Below are 15,338 nucleotides of genomic sequence, written 5' to 3'. Positions count from 1 at the left end.
AATTTTTGCAATCTACTCATCTGACAAAGGGCTAATATCCAGAATCTACAAAGAACTCCAACAAATTTACAAGAAAAAAACAAACAACCCCATCAAAAAGTGGGCAAAGGATATGAACAGACACTTCTCAAAAGAAGACATTTATGCAGCCAACAGACACATGAAGAAATGCTCATCATCACTGGCCATTAGAGAAACGCAAATCAAAACACAGTGAGATACCATCTCACACCAGTTAGAATGGCCAACATTAAAAAGTCAGGAAACAACAGGTGCTGGAGAGGATGTGGAGAAATAGGAACACTTTTACACTGTTGGTGGGACTGTAAACTAGTTCAACCATTGTGGAAGACAGTGTGGCAATTCCTCAGGGATCTAGAACTAGAAATACCATTTGACCCAGCCATCCCATTACTGGGTATATACCCAAAGGACTATAAATCATGCTGCTATAAAGACACATGCACATGTATGTTTATTGCGGTACTATTCATAATAGCAAAGACTTGGAACCAAGCCAAATGTCCACCAATGATAGACTGGATTAAGAAAATGTGGCACATATACACCATGGAATACTATGCAGCCATAAAAAATGATGAGTTCATGTCCTTTGTAGGGACATGGATGAAGCTGGAAACCATCATTCTCAGCAAACTGTTGCAGGGACAAAAAACCAAACACCCCATGTTCTCACTCATAGGTAGGAATTGAACAATGAGAACCCTTGGACACAGGAAGGGGAACATCACACACTGGTGCCTGTTGTGGGGTGGCAGGACGGGGGAGGGATAGCATTAGGAGATATATCTAATGTAAATGACGAGTTAATGTGTGCAGCACACCAACATGGCACATGTATACATATGTAACAAACCTGCCCATTGTGCACGTGTACCCTAGAACTTAAAGTATATATATATATACAAGAAATGGTTTGGGTAGGATTGGCATTAGTTCTTCTTTAAATTCAGCTGTGAAACCATTGGTCCCAGGTTTTTCTATGCTAGGAGACCGTTTATTATGGCTTTAATCTAATTACTTGTCATTAGTCTATTCAGGTTTTGAGTTTTTTCTTGGTTCAATCTTGGTAAGTTGAATGTGTCTAAGATTTGTCCATTTCTTCTAAGTTTCTCAATTTATTGGCATATAGTTCCTCATAGTAGTCTGTAATGATCCTTTGAATTTCTGTGGTATCAGTTGTAATGTCTGCCTATTCATCTCTGATTTCATTTATTTGGGTTTTCTCTTTTTTTCTCTTAGGCTAAAGGTTTGTCATTTTTGTTTATCTTTTCAAACAACCAGCTTTTTGTTTCATGGCTCTTTTGTATTGCTTTTTTAAAATTTCATTTATTCGTGCTTTGATCTTTATTATTTTTCTTCCTGTACTAATTTTGGGTTTGGTTTTATTTTGCTTTTCTATAATAGTTCTTTAAGATGCATTGTTGGGTTTTTTATTTGAAGTTTTTGTACTTTTTAAATTATCGCTTTGAATAAACTTTCTACCCCAATCTTTCTCTCCTTCCTCTTTATGCCAATAACCCTTAGATTTGCCCTTTTGAGGCTGTTTTCTAGATCTCCTAGGTGTGTTTCATTCTTTTTTCTTTTGTCTCCTCTGACTGTGTATTTTCAAATAGCCTGTCTGCGAGCTCACTAATTCTTCTGCTTGATTAAGAGAGAGACTGTTGAGAGACTCTGATGCATCCTTTGGTATGTCAATTGAATTTTTCAGCTCCAGAATTTCCACTTGATTTTTAAAAATTATTTCAATCTCTTTGTTAAAGTTATCTGATAGGATTCTGAATTCCTTCTCTGTGTTATCTTGAATTTCATTGAGCTTCTGCAAAACAGCTATTTGGAATTCTCTGTCTGAAAGGTCATATGTCTCTGTTACTTGGGATTGGTCATTGGTACCTTATTTAGTTTGTTTGGTGAGGTCATGTTTTCCTAGATAGTCTTGATGCTTGTAGATATTTGTCAATGTCTGAGCATTGAAGAGTTAGGTATTTATTGTAGTCTTTACAGTCTGGGCTTGTTTGTACCTGTCTTGGGAAAGCTTTTCAAGCATTCAAAGGGAATTGATTGTTGTGATCTATGACTTTGGTCACTGCAGCCATATCTGCGTTAGACAGCACCGTAAGCCCAGTAATGCTGTGACTCTTACAGACTTGTAGGTGTACCACCTTTGTGGTTGTGATAAGATCTGAGAGAATTCCCTGGATTACCAGGCAGAGACTCTTGTTCTCTTCTCTTACTTTCCTCTGAACAGGAGTCTCTCTTTCCATTTGAGCTACCTGGAGCTGGGGGAGGTGTGACACAAGTACCCTTGTGGTCATTACTACTGGGATTATACTGGGACAGACTCGAAGTCAGCACAGCATTGGATCTCACCCAAGGCCCACAGTGACCATTGTCTGGCTACCACCAATGTTCAGACAAGGTCCAAGGGCTCTTCAGTCAGCATGTGGTGAATCCAGCCAGACTTGTGTCCTTCCCTTCAGGGCAGTGAGCTGAGGGCAGGTACAGAAATGCCATGCAGGAACCAGGGCTTGGAGCCGGGAACTTTATAATCTATTTGGTGCTCTATTCTGCTGCTGCTGAGCTGGCACCCAAGCTGCAAAGCAAAGTCCTTTACACTCTTTCTTCCCCTTTCCTGATGCAGAAGGAGTCTCTCTGCATGGCTGCCACTGCCCCGTGCCTGGCTACTCCTGATGTTCAGTCAAGGCTCAAGCTGGCTATTCAGTCAGCTTATAGTGAGTGCTGCCAGGCCTGGGTTTCTACTTGAGGGAAGTGGGCTCTTCTCTGGCCCAGGGCAGGTCCAGAAATGCTGTCTAAGAGCGAAGGCCTGGAATTGGGGATCGTAGGAGCCTGCTTGGTACTCTGCTCCACTGTGGCTGAGCTGGTGCCCAAGCTGCAAGACAAAGTCACCTTCATTCTTCCCTCTCCTTTCATCCAGCAGGCACTTCTCCCCATGGCCACCACAGCTGGGAATGCACTGGGTCACACCTGAAGCCAGCATAGCTCTGGATCTCACTCAAGGTCCATGGCAAGTACTGCCTGGGTACCCTTGATGTTTGTTCAAGGCCCAGTGTCTCTTAGTCAGCAGGTGATGAATCTTGCCAAGACTGGGTCCTTACTTTCAAAGCAGGAGGTTCCCTTTAGCCCAGGGTATGTCTAAAAATGTCACCTGGGAGCTAGGGCCTGGAACTGGGGCCTTAAGACTCTGCCTAGTATCTTAACCTACTGTGGCTAAGCTGGTATCCAAGTTGGAAGACAAAGTCCTCTTTACTCTTCCCTCTACTCTCCTCAAGCAGAAGGAAGGAGTTTCTCTCAGAGCTGCACTGCTTGGAGTTGGGGGAGAGGTGGTGCAAGCACTTTCTTGGCTGCCCAAGCTAGTGTCTCGCTAAGTCATATGCACCCCAAGTCTCTTGGCTCTGAGCCCAGTACAGCACCAGTAGAAACTTCCTGGAGTTGCGAACTAGTTTATGACACACGATTTTGGAATTTTAATCCCCCAAAATTGATATACTGATTGCTCAGGTGCCTTTATGTAATAAATAAGATAACCTGTGAAAGGGGTTAGGCATGGTACCTAGAGAGGAAGACCTGGAGTTAGTGTTACATCCTTCTTCCATTCCATTTTGCAGAAGTCACCACTGAGTTGCTGTCTAGTGAGTAGTGATTCACGTTTTGCTAAATTGAGAGTGCCAGACTACAGAGTAATGCTCTGTGGAGTAGAGCCGAGCAGGGATATGTACTATCTATGCTGTTTTTTAGGCAGGAGACCAATTTATTTTTTTCTGTTAGAGGTGGGGACAAACCTACATCACATCTTTAGAAATGGACAAAAGGTTGATTATCTAACTCTAGACTTCTCCCTTCTAAAAGCTAATTCTATGGGGTATGTATGGACACAAAGAAGGGAACAGACACAGGGGCCTATGTGAAGTGGAGGCAGGGAGGAAGGCGAGGATCCAAAAACTACCTATTGGGTACTATTCTTATGACCTAGGTGGCAGATAATCTGTACACCAAACCCCTGTGACACACAATTTACCTATATAGCAAACCTGCACATGTACGCCTATATCTAAAATAAAAGTTAAAAAAAATTAAAGCTAGTTCTGATTTAGGGATCTTTGATGTTGAATGTTGATGAAAAGTGATTTATATTTGTGATTGCTGGTTTCAGAACCACTACGATGAAAAAAGTGACTAAACTTTTGGTAATGTGAACACACTACTCCTTAGAAGTATTGTCCAGACTCCAAATTCTGCCCATCATTTCTTCATTTTCATGCCCTCCTGATCGCCTAAAATAATTAGACTTCCCATTTCATGATTGGAAAGGCATTGCAAATATTTTTACATTTAAGTCCTGGAATTTTAGATTATTTTCTGCCAGGGATATTAAGAAATTTCAGGCCAGGTGCAATGGCTCATCGTGTAATCCCAGCACTTTGGGAGGCCGAGGAGGGGGGATCACAAGGTCAGGAGATCAAGACCATCCTGGCTAACACGGTGAAACCTTGTCTCTACTAAAAATACAAAAAATTAGCCAGGCATTGTGGTGGGTGCCTGTAGTCCCAGCTACTCGGGAGGCTGAGGCAGGAGAATGGCGTGAACCCGGGAGGCGGAGCTTGCAGTGAGCTGAGATAGCACCACTGCACTCCAGCCTGGGCAATAGTGTGAGACTCCATCTGAAAAAAAAAAAAAAAAATTCTAATCACAAAGTAAGACGTATCCATTGTACCTTGTATCAGTATGTACTCAATTACCTTATTTTCTGCATTCACTTATATTTAGCAGATTTTTTTCTGGTATTGGTTTATGTGCTAATTTACTTATTTATTTAAAGAATAAATTACTTAGTTAATATTTATTTTCCCTACATACATGTAAACTCTGTAAGATCAGAGATCTTTTTGTCAGAGGCTGAAGATAAAGCCTGTTAAGCCAATTAAGAGCATAGACAGTGCTCAGTAAATATTTGCTGAATGGAATACATGAGTGAATTGTAAACAGTTTGGAATTTATAGAAAAGTGAACATAAGAAAACAGAAGCCCTAGAAATAAACCATGTAACACTGAAAATGTACCTGTGTATTTAAATATGCCTGTATACACAGAAGTCCTTGCTTTGTACCGTAGTCCATGACTGTAAAAAAAATGACTTTGCAAACTGAAATTATGCAAAGCAATCCTAATAATCAATGAAAACAGTTACTATTGCTCTTTGACCTTTAAAAATTTTTAAATCACTAAAATCTCTCTTGTTGTTAGCTATAAAGGTATAGGGAAATGAAAAAAGGTAAAACTAATATTTATTCAGTACACAGTAATTTAAAACATTAGAAATATTGATATTAAAGTTGTTTCACTGTACAGTCTTATCAGGAGTAGTTTGAATAGTGCTTGCCTTCTTTCTATTGTATAACTTATGATACAGAGCATGCATTTTTTTTCAATGCCTAGACAAACTGTCATGCTCTCTAAATGTGGATCAGCTTACATTTTATCCTGTGTGCTTTCCATGTCAAGAAATGTCTCCTAAGATTCCTTGAATGTGAAGTAATTTTAGCCAGTATCACTTTCTCTAGGACATCATCATCCTTTTCATCACTATCACTTTCCTTGTTTATGTTGATTAATTCACCTTCACTAAGTTCCTCTGACTGCATATACAGAGTCTTTCAATGGTGAATGGCAGCATCATTTACATTCCATGGTTAGCTATGTCTTCTCCATTTACGTTTGATACAAATTTTACTTCCAATAGTATTAATTTTTGTTTCTGTACATCGCCTTCATTCTTGTTGGCCAGTTCCCTCTTTGATTATCCATGTCGCTTGCATTTATCTTTGGGAGACAAGAAGGCAACACATCTACACACTTTGCTGTCTGTGTGTGAACTGAATAACAAACATGCAGTGATCAATCACTGACATATTTTAAAGAAGCCCCCCATGATAGGTCAGTGATCATTATGCACACATGTTATGTAGTGATTTATGGACTGAAGAGCTAGCTGCAAAGTTTGTACTTTATGAAATCACTATTAATATACCATGTTAACTGAAATTTGAACTGTATTGTTAGGGACTATGTTATTTAACCTAAATTGTGGTAACCGAAATGCACACATATCAGACTGAGCACAGTGAGGGCTGCCTCAATTCCTAGCTTTATTTTACAGAAATACATATTTATTGTTTCTTTACTAAAATGGGATCATTTAATGCGTATTATTTTTATTTTTAATTTAATTTTATATGGTATACATGTCAAAAAAGGCCAGCTATTTTGACTTCATATTTTATGATTGCATGGTATTTTATTGTATAGTTGTACCATACTTTATTTGACCAATCTTCATTTTTGGACGTTTAGGATTTTTCTGTTTTCTCAGTTATAAACAATGCTAGAATGATCACCTCTGTCACTAAACCTTTGAGATAACTCTTATTTATTTAGAATGAATGCATTTCTAGTACAAGAATTGTTGGCTCACAGGATATATACACTATTTAAAAATTTTCATGTCCCTCCAGAAATTTTCATGTCCTTCAAGCATTTCCCTTTAGAGAGATGTTTCCATTTAGGCTCCTACCAGTAACATAAATCAAGAAGTGCTGGGTGCGTGATTCCCAAACCCTTGCCCATGTTGGGATTATCATTATTTTTTTCATTTTTGACATTAAATTTAATGAATTAATTAATTAATTTACAGACAGGGTCTTGCTCTGTCACCCAGGCTGGAGTGCAATGGCATGATCTCGGCTCACTGCAACCTTTGTCTCCCAGGTTCAAGCTATTTTCCTGCCTCAGCCTCTCGAGTAGCTGGGATTACAGGCACATGCCACCACGCCTGGCTAATTTTTTGCAATTTTTTAGTAGAAACAGGGTTTCACCATGTTGGCCAGGCTGGTCTCGAACTCCTGACCTCAGGTGATCCGCCTGCCTCGGCCTCCCAAAGTGCTGGGATTACAGGTGTAAGCCACCACGCCTCACCATTTTTTGACATTTTAATAGGTAAAACACATTTTATTTTAATGATTAGTTTCTATTTTTAATTAGGTTGAATATTTTTCATGGGTTTATTTGTACTAAATAAATTTTGATCTATGGAATTTTATTCTGTCCTGTATTATAATAGTTTTCAGATGGTAGGGATTTTTTGGTTTTATTGGGTTGTTCGTGTACATATATTTCTACAAATTTATATATGCATGTGTGTGTGTGTGTGTGTGTGTCTATCTATCTGTCTATCCATAATAAATACATTTGTGTGTACTTGAACTGCATTCACATGTATATAACATTGTTGGTTTTACCCAGGGATTTTGAGGAGTATTTGTGGGCCTTAAATTTGTAACATGACCATCAATTTCCAACTGCTTTTCTTTCTCTTTCTCTCTTTCTTTTCTTCTTCTTCTTTCTTCTTTCTTCTTCTTCTTTTTTTTTTTTTTTGAAAGGGAGTAACCCATGACCTAGGGGAAATTCTAGTTAATTTTTCATTACATGATTTTCAGGAGATAGGGTCAAAAGGAGCTAGTAGGGCATTCAATTATGTGCTTGAGTGTGTTGGAAAATGTTTTTTTTTCTCTCTCCCTCAAGTGTACAATATTTTACTTGGGCTTGTTTTTCAAGTGCATTGAAGTGTGACTAAACATTTTTGGGTACTACCGTTCTGTAAAGAAGAGGGCCCATCTTGTTAAATATTCCTTCATCAACTTTGCAGTTAGCCAGTTATTGGCAGGTTGAAGCCTGCGAGGACATGAGCTTTAGGCATTGGACAGAAGGAGGGTGGGTGGGAGGCGGGGACTGGGAGATCTCAGGATTGGGGTGCTTTGTTGCCCCTCCCACTGCTGTATGAAAAAGTGACTGGTTCAAGCTGACTTTTGTCTTATAATTTTGGATGAGTCATAAGTGGAGAAGGAGGGGAAGTGAGTGGTTAGACCTCAGCTCATCTGAGGGCTAATGGTTCTTTGTGACACATCCCACAGAATTGGAGTGCTGTCCTTCTGGAGAGTGGTGGAGAACCAAGATACAGTTCAGCACCAAAAGAATAGAGAAGGGCTTTGATTTCTTTTTGGCATTAGATTGGGGATTTGGGAGGCTTAGCAAGAAAGATGTCCACTGAAAATGTGGAAGGGAAGCCCAGTAACCTTGGGGAGAGAGGAAGAGCCCGGAGCTCCACTTTCCTCGGGGTTGTCCAGCCAATGTTTAACCACAGTATTTTCACTTCTGCAGTCTCTCCTGCTGCAGAACGCATCCGATTCATCTTGGGAGAGGAGGATGACAGCCCAGCTCCCCCTCAGCTCTTCACGGAACTGGATGAGCTGCTGGCCGTGGATGGGCAGGAGATGGAGTGGAAGGAAACAGCCAGGTGAGGCATGGCTGACTGTGTGTAGTACTGACCCAAGGAAACAAGGGCAGGGCAAGATGCTTGATCCTGGAGTGCCGTTCTTTAGCCTTAGCACTTTGAATGTCCAATGGGCATGATGTTGGCTGGGATAAGGAATAAATAATTCTATTTCTTCTTTTCTTTTTTGTTGACATGAATGCAAGGCACCTCTTATTTCACTACTAGGGCATTGTTTCATTGATCCATGTTGCTATAATTTTGGCTTTTGTAAGGAATTAGAAATAAAGCTCCATTTATATACTATTTAATAGTAAAATATTTTAGAGAGATAATAAACTCAGGTACCCAAAATGACAGCCAAGAGATATGTTTCCACAGTGTCCACATGCCAAGATCTCTTGTGAGATTTTGTGTGACTTATTACTCATTCCCTGTCAAGAGGGAGGTTTTGGCCAGGTGCAGTGGCTTGTGCCTGTAGTCACAGAATTTTAGGAGGCCGAGGCAGGTGGATTGCCTGAGCCTAGGGGTTCAAGACCAGCCTGGGCAACATAATGGGACCCCATCTCTACAAAAAAAAAAAAAATCAGCTGGGCGTGGTGGTGCACGCCTGTGGTCCTAGCTACTGAGGAGGCTGAGGTAGGAGGCTCACTTGAGCCTGTGAGTTCGAGGCTGCAGTGATCTCTGATCATGTTACTGCACTTCAGTCTGGGTGACAGATTGAAAACCTGCCTCATAAAATTAAATGAAATAAAAAAGAGATTATTAAAACAAGGAAGAAAGTTGCTGTTTTGGTAGTCCCCCCAAGGTTATCCACAGTTTAGCTTTTCATGGTTTCAGTTACTCACTGTACAGTACAGTAAGATATTTTGAGAGAGTCGCCACACTTATATAACTCTTATTACAGTATATTTTTATATTTATTCTATTTTATTATTAATTATTGTTGTTAGTCCCTTACTGTGCCTAATTTACAAATTAAACTTTATTAGGTTTTATATACAGGAAAAAAACATAGTATACATAGGGTTTAGTACTATCCATGCCTTCAGGCATTCACTGGGGGTCTTGGAATATATTCCCTGTGAATAAGGGGGCTACTGTATTTCAAGTATAAAACTGCAATCTTTTAAATATCCAGCTGAAAGTAGAAGGTTCATCTGAGTTTGGAGTTTAGAGGCCCGAGTTTACTTTGACTCTGTTGCCTCTTAGCGACAAGACACTCGGTTTCCTAGAACTTTGATCTCATTATCAATAAAGAGTGGATAATAACGCCTATTACATATTATATATGTATGGTATATAAAACATATATTATATGTAAATATAGTATACAGTGTATTTATAATGTCACATATTTATATACATACATGCGTATATGTATATGTATGAAAATGCTTTGTAAATTGTTAAGCATTACACAAATACCTGGGGTTTCATAATCTCGTAATGGAGCTTTTCTTTTACATACAGATTCAGAGATATCCTCCAGGCGAATCTTCTGTGACATAAGGCAATTATGTAATACAAAGACTGATTATAATGCAGTTGTTGGTCTCTCATTGTTATCATTATGTGCTGATTCCAATGTATTTCACTTTCACAAACAAGATAATGTTAAGATTAACCTCTTATAGTCTATAATTTAATTCAAATCAATTCAACTCAACCAGTGTTATTTGAATGAATAGTTTATGTCAGGCACTGTTTTAGGTACCATGAATATAGCAGTGAGCAAATGAGGATCTTACATAGATCTCTGTATCTTATTAAAAGGTTTGAAGTAAGTTTAATATAATATCTTACAATATGAGAATAAGGGAAACCAAATCATTATTCCAGCTTTGAGTTTAAGAAAAACAAAGCAAAGATAGATGAAAGTCTTCTTCTGTGGTTATAGATGGAAAAAGGATTTATGGCTGCTACTTTTTCTAGATAGAGTTAGAAAGAAATTCTAGAGTCAGAAAGAAAATATTTTTAAAAATCACTTTAATCAATTAGAGCAGATGAGCTATAAAGGAGCAATAAGCCAATAGCCCTTCCCTTTATGGATGAAGATTCTTTTAAGAGTTAGAGGAAGATTTTTTTATTTTCTGAGGCATATTTTAAAATTTCTTGCATCATACCACTTGTAATCAAGTCTTTATGAAGTTAATTGGATTTTTTGTAGTTTAGTTACTTAGGCTTATGCTTTATAGGCTTATGGATTTATTTTTATTTCCACAATTTTAAGTAATATTGAATGTCTTTAGCACTTTGGGATTTTTAATACTGGAGAAGCTTCATAAATTAATTTATTTGATAATGGGGGAGAAGTTTTTATTCCTCACCAAGAGTTTCTAGGTAGCTTAGTCTTGCAGAAACAACTGCTTTAAAAACGTTTAGAACTGATGGAGAATTTCTTATCTTTCATAACTTAAACAATGCTCAGAAAAAAAGTAATTCAGCTTTACTCCTCGCCCCTACAGTAGTATTAAGGAAAGAGACCTAATTTTTAAATACTTTATTTTCAATTTACTGGGTAATTCTCTTTCTAATAGATATCTACAGTGGGTGTGATTGTTTAACTCTTCTGTTTGATAGCTACTTAATATTTTCTTCTTCTAATTAAAAAAGCTTTAATAACACATTTCCACTCTTCGTCTGTAATACTTTCTCTTGAAGCTTTTCATTCTTTGCTCTTTCGGGGCTTCCTCCCAGGATATAGCAACTGTTTCTTGTTCCCCTCTCTCAGAACCAATAACCTGTATAGAAAAAAATCCTCTGTAAAGTACAATTTTAGTTCCTAAAACATCCTCCAAAAGAAGGCTTCCAAAGCAACAACTTTTTACTAGTGAATCTGTTTCATTCTTTTTCCTTCTTTCTGATAGAAAAATACAGTGTGAGAGTTGTCCTGCTGCAGCCTGAAGTGTTGGGAGATTTTGGTCTAGTCTTGGCTTTGCTGCTCACTAGCTGTTCCACTTTGAGCAAGTCATGTAGTCTTTCTGAGCTTGAATTTCTTTTTTATCAGATGAAGGTCGTATTGGGTTGCCTCCTCCCTAACATTATATATATTTCATAGCTCTAAAATTTCATTCCTGTGTATATACTGCTATACTCACCTAAGACTACTTTGACTTTCTTATTTTCATCTTGAAGTTCTTTGTGAGTTGTTATCATAGAGTGTAATTCAGGTGTAGTTTTCTGTTTTTCATTTCAGTCAAATGCAGACCATACCTTATTTTACACAATCCCTGGTCCCAGAAAGGTAGAGAGATTATAGTTCATTGTGTAAGTAATTCAACATCGAATGATAGGAGCATAGGATTTTAAGATTTTTAAAGATTAAGATGGTTTTGAATACTTTACCATCCTTAGAGACATTATTTCCTTGGGAGCACGTGTGCCATTTTGCTGATGTAGTCTGTCCCCAAGACACCCTACTGCTGGAGAGGAAGACTGTTGGGAGTGTATTGTGTGTCAAGTCCACTCTGTATAACTTCTTTTTATAGGGCTTACCGTAATTGCTGTCGATTAATTCATTATGTATGTGATATTATTGTTTTCATATGGTCTCCCTCGTTACATTAATTTATTTGCAGACAGAGACTACCATGTCTGTTCACTGTCATATTTCTAGTTCCTGGCAGTGTCTGATTCATAATAGGCTCTTAATAAACATTTGTTTAATGTGTGATTGGTTGAGAACTGACTGCCTTCGACACAACTGTTCTGAATATAATACTTTCTTAGAAATATTAATTGACCAAATCAGGGTTCTGTATAATTCTTCTCTTTCTGACTGATAAACAGCTGTGGAATGAAAGACCCAAGGTACCCAGCATGCCATTGATAAAGCTTAGAAGAGGACCTATGTTTAAAGTTTCAAACTATTTCATTAATATATTGATGATATCTGCATTTATAAAAGCACAGATTTAATTCCTTATTTAATTGGAATCAACTAATCGGAGGGCTAATAGGATTCTCCAAATTGACATGTCTAAAACTGAACTTCAGATCTACTCTTCCTACAGATTTCCTCATCTCAGTAGAAAATTCCATTCTTTTAGTTCTTGAGCCAGAAACACTGGAGTCTTCCTTGATTCCTGTCTTTCTCTACACCCAATATCTGACCAATTGGCAAATTCTATTTTACCCTTAAAGATATTCACATATTCAGAAATCTCACTACATCTCACATTCAGTACTGCCACAACTCTAGTTCATCCCATCATTTCTCACTGAGATTGCTGCAGATGGCTCCTAATTAGTTGATGTCTTTGCACCTGCTCTTGCTTCCTTTATGAACTATCTGCCATGATCTCTTTGACCTTGTCTTCCTTTTCATTTCTTCTGCTTCACTCTGCTTGAGCCTCACTGGCCAGTCATGCTAATCTGTCAGGAACTTTGGACTTGTTGTTCCCTCTGTCTGAAATGTTCTGTCTTCCCTGAACCCCCACAGTTATCTGCATGGCTCATGTCCTCATCTCCTTCAGGTCTTTATTCAAATATTACTTGCTTAGTGGTTGTCCTATCTATAATTGAAACCTTCCCCCAATACTTCCTATCCCTCATCTTTCATTGTTTTTGTCCTTAGCACCTGTCATCATTTAGCATACCATATATCTTGTTATTGTCTCTTCCCAATAGAATTAAAGCTCTGTGAGGGCAGAAATTTTCAGTTGTTTTGCCACTATATTCCTAGTGCCTGAAACTACCTGGCATACAGGTGATGCTCAACAAAGACTGGTTAGTAGGATCAATGAATAGAGAAATAGAACTTTGATTCTTGGTTTGCTACTCCACCTACATTCTTTGGAGAGGCGTGGAGTGAATATGCTTCTGGAAATATTCAGCTTTTCAGTAACCTTTACTACCTGGGACATAACCTGCTTTCAGAATGTTTTTACAGTAATTTTTGACTTCCATTTGTGATGTCTAGTTTCCAGATATGATAGTTTTTTTTTCCCCCCATTAAAAGCCCTCAGACCTACCAGACTAATAAAAATTTAATGCTTAGAAGGATTCCATTTTATATATAGAAGATGTGACATGAATCTTTTTCTGGCCAACTTAGAAATTGATAATATTTTGATTTTCTGTGAAAGCCGCAATTGATAGCGTGTTTTATTCCATAGAGAGCTAACTCTCCGGACTTCTCCAGCTCCATATATGGTTCTATTATAAATCTACAGCCCACAGAACTCAGTATCATCCTTCTTTCTCTTTTAAGACCTATACTTTTCAGTTGGCTAATGATTTCTTACATATTATTGAGATGGCTAATGATTTCCTACACATTACTGAGATGAGGAAATCTGTAGGGAGAGTAGATCTGAAGTTCAGTGTAGGATATTCTTGTAGGATCAGCGTAGTAATGCATCAGCATTATTATGGCTATAGTACTACTTCAGGAATTTCAGGTTGGCCCTGTGCCTGAAAAAAATGAGAATTGTTTCAATAATAGGGGAAGATGTCCCCTTTTAAGTCATGGAAAGCACAGTGGTTATACTATGAACAAGATTAAGTATTTATTTATATGAAATTTAAAGTAACTGTCAACTCTATCACCATCCCTTTTACATCCTTCACCTGTTCTTCCCTTTCCTAAAAGTTAGAACTTTGAATTTTCGGTGGTTCTTCCAAAATAGAGCACAAGTTGAATACGGTAAAAAGGGTAGACTTACCAGACCTGAAAAATCATTTGGAATTGGTGAAGAAGCCTGTGCTTCCACTAAGAATGTCTAGGTGACTAGGTGTCAGCTAATGGGTTCATAAAGCAAACTGGTAAAAGAATAATTCATGATCCAAGTTTGATGATGGCCCAAAGTCAGGAGAAAGGGACGTGTTTTTCCCCTGCCCAAATTCTTTATTCATTTGAGTAGGGATATCTTTGCAAAAATGATTATTAGCTGTCAATTTCTCTTCAGTGAATTTTCAGATGGACAGTGCTGGACTTAACCACTGTTATATGAATGTTTGTTAAAGATAACTCCCCCAGCGTAATTCAAACTGTGCTTCCAAACTTGGGTATAAAGGAAAGCCATCACAAGTTTCAACAAACACAAGCCAACAAAGGAAAGGGGTATTGATGTTTTACTTCCAACTGGACACCACAAATGTACACCCACTTTAGTTTCTGCTTGGCTGATTTACCTGACCCACCTCTGAAGTATCTGATTTAAGGGCATGGCCATTAAGCACCAACATGTGCACTTATACTGTGGGTTTGGGCAAACACTGCTGTCTCCCAGTCTACGCTGACTTCTCTGTCTTTTCTCTACTGAATTACTTTGGGAAATTCTATTTCAGGCCAAGTTAATTTTTCTGTAAGAAAAAGACTCAAGGAATTTAATCATCTATGTAATCATATGTAGTTATGTCCATGTAGTTGTGTCCGATAACTTTAATAGTGGATCTAGAATTTTAAGAATTCTCCTTAAAAACCTCATTTTTCCCAGGTACACACTAGCGTTGGCTTCTTTTAGGGTGATAAGGCACTTGTTAGTTAGCAAGAAATTTATCATCATTTCAATAGTTGTACATAGTTGGAATTTATTTAGTGTAAAGGTCATGTCTGTTTTCCACCGTACAACTGATATGTTATTAAGTTAGAGGTCTTGTTTTTTTCTTAATTATATTTAATCATATGATTGGAAAGTTGCAAAATTCAGTGATTCCCAGTGGGTCTTTTTTTTCCTTCAACAAACGAATGAAATGTTGTTTGTTTGGCAGTCACTGAAAATGTCTTAAACTGTAAAGTATTTTATCATTATTCTTCTAAGACCTTGGAATAAACTTCACCTAATAAACCCCTCCTCCAAGGTTAAAACAGTTTTGTAATTGCAAGTATTTAAAAGGCCTGCTTCTGAAACAAATTTTTCTGTAACATGTCAAGTACTGAAGCAAAAAGAAAGTGGGAAACTTATTGCAGCTATGTAGTTATTCATAGTTATTATGAAGGGGAGATAGTGGCTTTTAGTATACTCTA

General features: G+C 38.0%; 1 protein-coding gene across 8 annotated transcripts in view; it reads left to right on the top strand.

Annotated features, from left to right (window-relative positions):
- The window catches only part of SLC4A4 (solute carrier family 4 member 4), a 491,091-nt gene that overhangs the window by 256,549 nt on the left and 219,204 nt on the right, over positions 1 to 15,338 (top strand). For all 8 annotated transcript variants that reach the window (XM_058434021.1, XM_032150489.2, XM_058434009.1 and 5 more), the window contains one exon: positions 8,254 to 8,389. In XM_058434021.1, the coding sequence (XP_058290004.1) occupies positions 8,254 to 8,389 (136 nt within the window). The remainder of the gene's footprint in view (positions 1 to 8,253; positions 8,390 to 15,338) is intronic.

This window comes from Hylobates moloch, unplaced genomic scaffold (genome assembly GCF_009828535.3).
Source record: "Hylobates moloch isolate HMO894 unplaced genomic scaffold, HMol_V3 SCAFFOLD_2, whole genome shotgun sequence".
In the NCBI taxonomy this organism is placed as follows: Eukaryota; Metazoa; Chordata; class Mammalia; order Primates; family Hylobatidae; genus Hylobates; species Hylobates moloch.
This window is presented reverse-complemented; position numbering and strand designations above follow the sequence as displayed.